This window comes from Sciurus vulgaris (genome assembly GCF_902686455.1).
Source record: "Sciurus vulgaris genome assembly, chromosome: 2".
NCBI lineage: Eukaryota > Metazoa > Chordata > Mammalia > Rodentia > Sciuridae > Sciurus > Sciurus vulgaris.
The window spans coordinates 77,095,896-77,107,683 of NC_136462.1; the positions used below are offsets into that span (position 1 = coordinate 77,095,896).

At 44.7% G+C, this 11,788-nt stretch overlaps 1 protein-coding gene across 1 annotated transcript; it reads left to right on the plus strand.

The window, feature by feature from the left end:
- The first annotated feature begins 16 nt into the window (after window positions 1–16).
- DHRS1 (dehydrogenase/reductase 1) lies at window positions 17–9,726 on the plus strand. The gene is made up of 9 exons (XM_079125608.1): window positions 17–299; window positions 670–842; window positions 2,895–3,038; window positions 3,187–3,263; window positions 7,421–7,553; window positions 7,853–7,999; window positions 8,709–8,778; window positions 9,107–9,187; window positions 9,327–9,726. The coding sequence occupies exons 2-9, from the start codon at window positions 693–695 to the stop codon at window positions 9,461–9,463; spliced, it is 939 nt and encodes a 312-aa protein (XP_078981734.1). The 5' UTR covers window positions 17–299; window positions 670–692; the 3' UTR covers window positions 9,464–9,726.
- The last annotated feature ends 2,062 nt before the right edge of the window (window positions 9,727–11,788 follow it).

An 11,788-nucleotide genomic window follows, 5' to 3' on the forward strand; every position in this document is an offset into this window, starting at 1 on the left:
CGCGGTGGGTGTGCCCCAAGTCGCCGGCCCTCCACCCGCTGATCCTAACTCCAGCGCAGGACCCCGCCCCCTCGTTCCTACCCCAGAATCGGCCCGAAAGCGAAGGAGCGACCCTTGAACCGCTCTCCAGGGCTGCTCAACTCCAGTCAGCACCAGGACTTGACCCTGCTCCCTCACTCTGACCCCGAAGAAGTAAGCTTGTCCCGCCCTGTGTTCAGAATCAACGTTCTAGAACTATATATGTTAAAGGTCTGGAGAACTGGACTGAGCGAGGATTCCAGAGGCAACACCCGCTGCAGGTAAAGCTCACAAGCTCTTCCCACGTAGGTCTCAAGATCTCCGGGCCTCTCCGTTCACTGCTGGCTGCACCGTCCACGCCGTTGGCCACCGCTCCAGGTTGCCCAGGACTCTGCGTGGACATTCCCCCAGGGAACGCCTCTGGAAATTTCCCACCCCTGGAGGGTCCTATCCGGCCTCTTCTTTCTCAAGAAATTCCTGAGTCCCTCAAAAGGGACAGTGAGCCTGGCCTGGGGCCCGCACCTACTTGTCCTCTGCAGAAGCTTTTCTCGGCGTCAGAGGATTCCAACGTTGGCTCTTCATCCCATCCCTAGCAGGATCCCCGCTCCACAATCTGCAGGCTTCCCTCAAGGCAACTCTTTGTTTCCACAGATATCCCCCTTTGCCTGTGAGTTATGGTAACTCCCATGAAGGGCCAAGTGTGTGTGGTGACTGGTGCCTCCAGGGGTATAGGCCGTGGCATTGCCTTGCAGCTCTGCCAAGCAGGTGCCACGGTTTACATTACTGGCCGGCATATGGACACCCTTCGGGCCACTGCGCAGAAGGTGAGTGATCACTTGAGGGAGTCCTTCCAGTTAACCACACTTCTTGATCCCTTACCTGATCTTAGAAGACCCTGGTAAAGGGCTGAAGGTATAGCTTTGTGGTATGACACTGTAACATTCCTCAGAAAACATGAATATTTACTCAGAGTAGAATAGATAAACCACATAAGTAACTCCAGGTAAGACTGAATTTTGCCACCAAATAAGTTTTATGGAAAAACTTTGTGTTTGAGAGTTGCAGGGGTTTGGGAATTGGAACTAAAGGATTTTGGACCTGTGCCTTCCTCTAAGGCAAGTTGTTACTGAACTGTACATTTTCACTTACATTTTCTACTGGATTTCAGTAAATATTTGAATATCTGTCATTTACTAAGCACTGAGAAAACCACAGGAGTTACCAAGATTAATTAAATGTAGTTTGAGTCCAACAGGAAGTCAAATACAGAAATCAGGCATTTCAATGTAAAGTGATTATGGTAAATGCTAAGACAGAGAGATGCACAGAATGTTTAAGGGCATGAAGGGATCCTAGGGAGTGGTTAGGAAAAGCATTCTGAGTTGGGTGTGGTGGCACAGGTCTGTAATTCCTGTTACTCCCGAAGTAGGAGGATCCCAAATTCTAGGCTTACCTGGGCAGTTTAGCAAGACTGTCTCAAAAAAAAAAAAAAAATTTAAGGGATTGGGAATTTGGTTTAGTAGTAAAGCACTTGCCTGCTTTGTGCAGGACCCCAAGTTCAATCTCTAGCATCACACACAAACAATTTTGGGAGGAGGGGATCTTTGAACTGGACCTTGAAAAGTAAGAATTAGATAAGGAATGTTAGAAAAAGCATTACAAGAGAGGGAACTGTGTGTGAGCAGAGGGGAAATGGTGAAAGACTATAAACGTTGTAAGGTAAAGCAAGTCAAGAGTAGCAGGTGAGAAGCTGGGAAAACACTGGATCTTAGAAGACCCTGGTAAAGGGTTGCAGATATCCAGTGGTAGAGCAGTTGCCTAGCAGGTGCAAGACCCTGGGTTTGATCCCCAGCACTGGGCAAAAGAAAACTGGTGAAGAACTTAGGCTTTATTCTCTAAGAGATGATCCAGTTAGAATATTTCAAACATATCTGTGTTTTAGATAGTTCATACTGGCTTGATTGTGATACATTACTTTTTTTTAAGAACTGGAGATTGAATACAGGGGCTTACACCACTGAGCTACATTCACAGACTTTTTATTTATTTATTTTATTTTATTTATTTTGAGACAGTCTCACTAAGTTGTTGAAGATGGCCTTGAACCTGTGATACTCCTGCCTCAGCCTCCTGAGTCACTGGGATTACAGGCATGCACCACCACACCCTACTAAAAAATTAAGGCAAAAAGACTGAAGTTCAAGTGAGCAGTTAGAAAGCACTAAGGTAGGGCTGGGGATATAGCTTAGTTGGTAGAATGCTTGCCTTGCAAGCACAAGACCCTGGGTTCAATCCCCAGCACCACAAAAAAAAAAAAAAAAAAAAAAAGCACTAAAGTAGTTCACGTCAGGGAGTAATAGTGTGGGTCCTGGAACTTGGGTCTGGAGAACAGAGGGTTGTTCTTGAATAAGGTATTCTTCCTCTGAGGTTGAAGAAAGGGGACCCATTGTAGAGAGTGAAGCAGAACAGAAGTGGAAATAGTTAATTCCCAAATAGCTTTAGTTTTTATGTTGACCAAGCAGGAGCACCGGTGGAGAGAGGGAAGGAGGGCTGAGATTGAAGGGTGGGAGCTAAGGGCATGAGAGTTGGAAATGACTAAGGACAAGGAAAGGATAGGTACTTGTTTTTAGAAGTGGGCTCCATGCCTTGTCTTTGCCTTGGTTCGCAAAATATAACACCTTGTGCATGATAGTAGTAAATTTTAAATCTGAGATCCCAATCTACCCTTACTGAAAGCTCTTCAGAAAGACACCAGAGGGCAATATTGCCTGCCTGAACTGATTTTTGCACTTCCTACACCCACTTTAGTCTGGGAAATTGTGTTATATCTTGCACTACTGTGCAACTATGAGCTCATATCCCCTGTTCCTCTCTAGGCACAATCCCTTGGAGGCCGGTGTGTGCCTGTGGTGTGTGATTCAAGTCAAGAGAGTGAAGTGCAAAGCCTGTTTGAACAAGTAGACCGGGAGCAGCATGGACGCCTGGATGTGCTGGTCAACAATGCCTATGCTGGAGTTCAGGTACCCTTTGAATTTGATCCAGCTCCACACTCCTGGTCTCCCCCTGTGACCCCTGAGTCCTCATCCCCACTGTCCCTTCCATTACCCAGCCTTTTATACCTTCCTGGCTTCAGATCATCCAACCAATCACCTTCCCTATGCCTTCTAGACAATCCTGAGTACCAACAAAGCATTCTGGGAAGCCCCAGCCTCCATTTGGGATGATATGAACAATGTCGGTCTCAGGTGTGTACTTCCCATGCCCCATTGCAGTGACTGGGCTCCCCTCACTCACTTAGCCTAGGGGCCCAGGTCTTTCCCTATATGCCCTTTCCTTTTTCCTCTGGTCTCCCCCAGTCTCTTTTTTCTCCCTGTGTTCCTGTTGCCCTTCTTATGTCTGGAAAAGTTCCATACAGGTGAGTGTGTACCTGGGAATGTCAACTTTTGCTTTTTTCTATCCATCATTTTCATCTGAATAAGCCCTTGTCCCCACCTCTGCCTCACTCTCTGCCCATCCAAATGTAAGACCCAGAGGGAGCCTCTTCCTGTCATTAATGCACACAACCTGTAGTCTGTATTTTCAAAAATAGTTAGATTAATTAATCAAGAGAATATTAGTAAGAAAGAGGGGACACCAGCCATCCTTAGCTTCCACATCTTCATTCCAGACCCACAGACAAGTGCATTCCCAAATCAGAGTTGTGTGTGTGTCATGGGGTCACACACACATCTGGCATAGAAGAGAGATGAAGTACAGCATTTAGAATTAATCCAGCACAAAAAGCAGTTATATTTCCTCTGTTGGTTACTATTGAAACAGTGTTACCCTCTCAGATAATTAAACTATACTTGATAGAGTAACACTTGATACCAGTAGAGTAACCAAGAGATTATCTGGAAATCTGTGACTAAAGCATTTAAGAACACACTCTGCTTCAATTTTGGTACTCTGGTGGCAATCCCAGGGAAGCAAAATTAGAATACGATTGTGAGTTCCATAATGGAAGAAAAATTGTGAGGACAGGGCAGGTGGTCAGGACAGAAGCAAGAAAACGAAACCCAAAGAACTTAAAATTAGCCAATGGTCCTCCTGCCTCAGCCTTCTGAGTTACTGAAATTATAGGCGTGCACCACTACACCAGGCTGAAAACCAGTAGTCATTTCCCTAACCACCATCCCTTCCTCCTTTGCCTGAAACAACTACTATTAATAACCTAGTATATTCAGATTTTTCACACAAGTGTCTCTCTCTCCTTCTCTCCCTCTTTCCCCCTCCCTCCCACCCCTCCCCCTCTCATTCCCTCCCTACCTCTTCCTCTCCCTCACCCTCTCCCCCTCCCCTCTCTCTCTTTTTCTCTCCCACTTCTTCCCCTACCCCCACAGTACCAGGAATTGAACACAGGGCTTCACACATGTTAGCAAAGCACCCTCCCACTGAGCTTTCTATTTTTTTTTTTCTGAAGCTAGTCTCAAATTTTTCAATATTATGCTGGAAAGAGGTACAATAATTTATCTAATCCATTATTTGTTTCAGCAATAGAATTGGTTTTTAAATATATTTTTTAGTTGTTGATGGACCTTTATTTTATTCATTTATTTATATGTGGTGCTAAGAATCAGACCTATTGCCTCACACATGCTAGACAAGCACTCCCCCACTGAGACACAATCCCAGCCCAGAATTCTTTGTTTTTAAATTTTTTTTTAGTTGTAGATGGACACAATATCTTTATTTTGTTTATTTATTTTTACATGGTGCTAGAGATCGAACCCAATGCCTCACAACATGAGAGGCAAGCGCTGTACCACTGAGCCACAATCCCAGCTCCAAAACAGAATTTTTGAATCAAAGAAATTGTGTTAGCTTTCTGTCACTGTGATACAAAATCAACTTAGAGGAAGATTTATTTTGGTTCACAGTTTCAGAGGTTTCAGTTCATAGTCAGCTGGCTCCATTATTTCTGAGCCTGTGATAAGACAGCATATCATGGCAAAAGGGTGAGATGGAGTAAAGCTACTCACTTCATGGTACCCAGGAAGCTGAGAGAGAAAGGAAGCCTGGGGAAAAAGACACCTTCAAGGAGATGCCCCCAGTGACCCACTTCTTCCAACTAGGCCCCACCTCCCAAAGTTGCCACCACCTCCCAATAGTGCCACCTGCTGGGAACTAAGCCTTCAACACATGAGCCTTTGGAGACATCACAAATCCAAACCATAATAAATATGTACTTTTTTTTTTCTTTTTTTTTTTTTTTGGTACCTGGTATTGAACTTGGGCACTCAACCACTGAGCCCTATTTTGTATTTTATTTAGAGGCAGGGTTCTCTCTGAGTTGGCTTAGAGCCTTGCTTTTACTGAGGCTAACTTCGAACTTGAGATCCTACTCCCAAGCTGCTGAAATTACAGGCTTGAGCCATGGCACCTGGCATTCCCCCAATTTTTAATCTCAAAACACTGAAGTAGAATAATTTGTTCTGACACGTCCTCAGCCATACTAGACAATATCAGGCTACTCAAGCCAGCTTTGCTACTCTGATAAGCCAAAGTTATATTAGAGATTTGCTTTGGTTTCATTTTTGCACAGTACTCAAATTGAGGGCCTTGTACATGTTAGGGAAACACACTACCACTATATTACATCTCCAGCCCTTTTTTGAGACAAGTTCTCCCTAAATTGCCTCGGCTAGCCTCAAACTTGTGATCTTCCTGCTCTACCATTCCAAATAGGTGGAATTACAGGCTTGTGACAATGTGTCTGGTCATAAAGGTGATTTTAATTGATACTACTTTATCTGGTTTTTTTTTTGTTGTTTTTTTTTTTTTTTTTTTTTTTTGTGGTGCTGGGAATTGAACCCACGGCCTTGTGATTGCAAGGCAAGCACTTTACCGACTAAGCTATCTCCCCAGCCCCCCTTATCTGTTTTTGAGGTTGACCTTTTGTCCCATTGTTTATTGGCTCTTTATACTTTTGTGAATTGTCATTTGTGTTATTAAGTTATACTTTTCACAATGATTTACAAGAGATCTGTAACAGATGCCTTTGGCATATAATGTACTAATATATTCTCCAATTTATTACTCATTTTTTGCATGCATATCCTTCTCTAGTCTCTACATATACAGAAATGTATGCGTGTGTGTGTGTGTGTGTGTGTGTGTGTGTGTGTGTGTGTGTGTCTCCCCTGTTAAGAAGTTAAATCTTTGTGTTGTTTGGGGTTTTTTCTTTGTTTGTTTGTTTTGTGCCAGGAGTTTAACCCAGGGTTGCTCTACCACTGAACTACACCCTCAGGCCTTTTTTATTTTATTTTTTTTATTTTGAAACAGGGTCTCACTGAGTTGCCAAGGTTGGCCTCAAACTTATGATCCTCCTGCCTCAGTCTCCTGAGTAGCTAGGGTTACAGGCCTGCACCACTGTGCCCAGCCAAATGTATAAATCTTGTTTTATAATTTCTGTCTTGGTGTGATGCTAAGAAAAGCCTTCCCCACCTCAAGTTTATAATTTCAATCCTGTTTTCTTTCAATACTTTCATGCTTTCATTTTTTTATTTTTTAATATTTGATCCTTTTGGAATTCATTTTGAAAAAATGAAAGTGGTAGAGGATCAGTCCTTTCCAACCCAAATGGTCACTTGTACATCTTTTCTCCATTAATTTGAAATGTTCCCATAATACTGTGTAGTATTCTTACTTACACCTGAATCTAACTATTGACTATTTTTATTTCATTGACTTACTTGTCTACCTTATACCAATACTGCATCCTTTTAATTATTATGTCATTGTACATTATAATATGGTGATGGCGCTGGTAGCAATTCCCCTTCACCTGCAAGATAATATTATTGTTTTTCAGAATTTTCCTGTCTGTCCTTGCACATTTATTCTTCCTGTTGATCTTTACCTTATTTTTGTCAATTCTTCCAAAAAAAAGTCTTACTGAGATAAAACTCAAATTGACTAAGTCTGTGAATTAATTTACATAGAATAGATGCTTTACATGTCAATTCTTCACTATTTTGTCTGTACTTGTTCTTTTATAGTATTAGAGTTTTTTCATGTAGACCCTATATATTTCTTAAGTTTATTTCACATGAAATATTTTATGTTTATAATTGTCATTGTAACATGGTTCTCTCTCTCTCTCTCTCTCTCTCTCTCTCTCTCTCTCTCTCTCTCTCTCTCTCTCTCTCTCTCTCTCTCTTTTTTTCTTCTAAAGATTGCCATTTCTCATCAGTCAGTGGTTAATTTTACCAATTTTCCTCCCAGAATGTAGCCTCCAGCCCTATGCAGCCTCCCTGGCTGACTGCAGCCACCAGAGGGCGCAGGAGGTAGCCAGGGGCTGCAGTATCAAGGCCAGCATCAACACCATTCATTCCTTCCCCTTACCTGCTCCACCTTCTAGAGGCCACTACTTGTGCTCAGTATATGGTGCAAGGCTGATGGTACCAGCTGGCCGGGGGCTCATCGTGGTTATCTCCTCGCCTGGAGGTCTTCAGTATATGTTCAATGTCCCCTACGGTGTGGGCAAAGCTGCGGTAAGGAAACAGTGGCACAGGGATTGGGGAGATGTAGGACAGTTATGGTATTTACAGCTTGGGAAATTCAATACCAAGAGTCAGAATGATAATTCTGGCTGTCCTTCATCTCTCCCTTTGCTCCATGGATGATTCCTTTTGACTCCCCTTGGTCTGCCAGAGTAGGCATTGCATGGGGGAAAGTAGGCTTATGGTAAGGGCAAGGACCTGGGGCATCCCCATTAGAAGCAGGAAGGGCAGGAGAGGAAAGTGACATGATCAGGTACTTGACTGTCATTCTGCCTTCTCTCCCTCCAAAGTGTGACAGACTGGCAGCTGACTGTGCCCAGGAGCTGCGGCGCCACGGGGTCAGTTATGTATCTCTATGGCCAGGGTTGGTACAGACGGAATTGCTAAAGGATTATATGGCAAAGGAAGCACGCCCTGAAGATTCCCTCTTTAAGCAGGTTAGTAAGGGGAGGGGAAAGGAAGTGGAGAATGTTGGGGAGTCATCCTTTCCATCCTCAATGACAAGATAATAACAAGAGTAAATATTCACACTAACTAGGTATTTACTGGAGCAGACATAGGGCTGAGCATTGTACACACATTATTTCTTTTAATCTTGTAAAGAAAATACAATCTCCATTTTACATATGGAAAAACTGAGACCCAGAGGAGTTAAGAAACTTGTTCCATGACTGGATATATAGCTCAGTGGACAGAGCATGTGCTTATCATGTGCAAGCCCTGGGTTCAGTATGCAGCACGAAAAAAGAAAAGGAAGAAAGAGAAGGAAAAAAAGCTTGTTCCAAGGTCATACATGTCATAAGTGAGACTGTCTAGCTCCAAAGCCTATGTGCTTGACCCCTACATTAAACCAGCCTAGAAGGTCCAGACACCATTAGATCCTTCTACTCAGGAAAGGCAGCATGTTGTGGTACTGGATGCAGGGCTTACCAGAACATGGGGAGAAATGGTTCTGGTTCCTTCTAAGACACTGGGTCCTGTAGGTCCAGCACGAGATCTTTGACCCCTCTTTCTCCTAGAACAGAAGTTAAAAGGGGAAAGATTTGGCAAGCTCTCTATCCCTGAGCTACACCTCCAGCCCTCAAGGAGGAAAGATTTGGGGAGTGCTCTTGGAAATTAACCCTTTATTTTCAACCCATTTTTCAGTTCAGACCAGTTTTCTCGTCAGCAGAAAGCACAGAAATGAGTGGCAAATGTGTGGTGGCTTTGGCAACAGGTAAAGACACTGGAAGTACCTGGTAACAACAAAGAGCATGGAGGAACTGCAGGGCAGTGGCAGCCAGTATCCAGTTTTGGTTTGGGAGGCTATTGAGGAATATGCCCATCTTTTCTCTGTCTTTTGGAAGCTCAAGGGTCAGAATTCCTGGTAAGAGCTTTGCAAGCCTCAGCAACTGGCTCCTGGAAGGTGTGGCCTTCCTAGGAACAGAGAGAAATAGTTCTCCAGGGCTCCTGAACCTGTCTCAGCAGTGCCTTGTTGTAGTGGGCACCTTGTCACTGTACACCACTCCCATGCCTGGTATCTCCAACTGTGCATTTGCCCACAGACCCCAATATCCTGAGTCTGAGTGGGAAGGTGCTACCATCCTGTGACCTTGCTCGACGCTATGGCCTTCAAGATGTGGATGGTAAGAGCCAGACACAACAGCCAGACTTGACTGCCATTCCTTTTGTTTCCCTGCTTATTCCTTTCTCTCAGTCTCTTTAGCCAGGGTTGGGGTGCCTGAGAAATAGGAAACAGGGTCAGATTCTTCTTTTTGTCCCCAGGTCGCCCCATCCAAGACTATTTTTCTTTGAGCTCTATTTTCTCACATGTCTCCAGACTGGGCTGGCTGGCCTCCTACTTGCCCAGCTTCCTCCGCATGCCCAAGTGGATTATCACCCTCTACACCAGCAAGTTCTAACTCTCCTGTCCTGACATCACAGCTCTGCTTCTCTTCCCTTTTGGGCTCAGGTGATTGGGCCCAACTCAGTGGAATAATTGGGCTTTCTTGCCTACCATGCCCTTGTTATGAAGAGAAGGCCTCTCCTTGGCATCCATGGTCAATTCTGAGTGCCCTGATATATCCTACTCTGTGCCTTTGTTTTCTTTATCCCTAAATTTTACTTTTTGTATCAATATTGGAAAATGCTCTGGAAGCTAATAAAAGTTCCATTTCCCCACCCATGTGTCTGTCACTATGGATTATGCTCAGAAAGTGACAAGGACTTAGGAGAATGACTCAAAGATGCACAAATGTGTGAGTTCTCAAAGGGCTAGGATAAGGCCCCTTTCCTCCAGACCCATTTCTGCTCTTCCCTGCAAAGCCTATTTCCTGTGTCCCAGCTGGGAGGGAAACAGGGTCCCTTCTCAGAAGCACCTAGTCCCCCACCACTTTTATTACTTCATTCCACTCTCCAAAGGGATGTCTGCTGCTTTCTAGCTGGGCCTGATCTCTAGGTGAGGTCCCATTCAACCAGGCCAGATTTCTTGGTGTTCTTGATTTCCTGTAATGAGGAAGAAGTTACTGCCCAAACCCATGTGAGAGAAAGAGGCACTGACACACTCTCATTGGAGTAGTATCACCTGAATTGCTTCCCACAGAACTGATTGAACAAACCCTTCAGGGTCATCTTTCTTGCTAAGTTAAACTTAGCAAGAGTTTAACACAAAAAGGCCACAGGAGGCCAAGGGCAGTTCCCCAAGAACCTCAGGTGATGGCACACTGATGGGGACACCAGGCACAAAAATGAAAAAAGGAGGTTTCAGGGGGATCTGGACAGGCACTATCATTGTCAGCTATAGGAGGATTTAAGCAGAAGACTGGCATGATCAGACTTGTATTTGATGAAACTCACTGGGCTGAGGTATGGGTAGATGGAACAGAGGGCAGAGAGGCAGGCCGAGAGGAGCAATAGCAGGAGGTTGGCCCAATATCCATATTGCCATGGATGTGATCAGTGAAGATGTGGTCTGAGGAAAGGTTGTAGGAGGCAACATCTGCAGACTGGGGTCTTGAGTCAGGGCAGGACTGCAGCAGTATTATTCCTGGCATGGGAGACCATGAGACCTGCAGCAGGCACAGGAAGGAGAAGACAGCTTGCCTGAGGCTGGGACACTGAGGGACTGGCTGAGATGCAGCCCAACCTACCCAAGCAAATTAAGGTGTCTCACAGGTCCCTGGAAGATGATTAACCACTCCCACAAAGTAGACAATGAGGAATGAAGAAGAGATTTTTGTTTTGTATTTTTAATTTACATTTTCCAGAGGTAACATATGAACATGGCCCAAGATACAAAAGGTTTAGAAGGGTGTACAATAAAAAGTCTCCCATCCCCTGCCCACTAGTGCCCAGTCCCCAACCTAGAGGTGGACAGTACTAGCACATTGTCAGGTAGCCAACGAGAGAGCACATGCCTATACACACAAATTATAAACTTATTCAGAGAAGAGAGTTAACTGTATGCAAACTGACCTCTCTTTCTCTTGCTGAGGGGTTCTGTTTTGTAGTCTCTGAGGCCTGTTCTGACCTTGTGTCCCACCCTTCTAAGCTAGGCAGCTGCCCTAGGTCCAAAGACAGCATCCCTTCCAGTCCTATGCAGCTGTTCCCATACCTGAAACTTCCCTGCTCCACCAGCAGGGAGGGTGAGCGAGAAAGTATGTGTCTGTATATTTGCGTGTGTGATGACTGAAGGAGGAGAGAATGCAGGCTGTGGAGAGGTACTGTGAAAGCCTGGAAGAGGCCAGTCAGGGCTCAGCCCAGCCCTCGTCTCCCCAACTGAAGCAGACCAGGTCACTCCTGAAGTGAAATTCTTTTTCTAGAGTAACCACCCATGTGTTAGGGGTGTCAAATGAGACAGACTGGAGCCTATGCCCAAGGATGTCCCCATGGATATGAGCTCTGACCAACTTCCCTACACTTACAGGAAGGTGATGGAGGCAGAGCTGAACTGAGGGATATAAGATTCTAGTTTTGGGAACAAGTTGATGAGGAGGAGTTTCCATCAACTGTTTAAGGTCCGTTTGGCCCATGATGGGAGGGAAGATCCCAGGCAAACAAGGAAAGTGGTAAAGTGAGTCATAGTAGAGAGGGTTCAGGCACAGGGGATGAGGGACATGCATAAGGGGCCCACCAGAGCCTGAGTCCAAAAGACAAATCAAGCCAAGATAGCTGATAGCTGGAGTTGCCCTTTTTCCTCTTCCTCATCCTCAATCTCCAGTGGCCTCCAAGTTATTTTTGAGTAACAG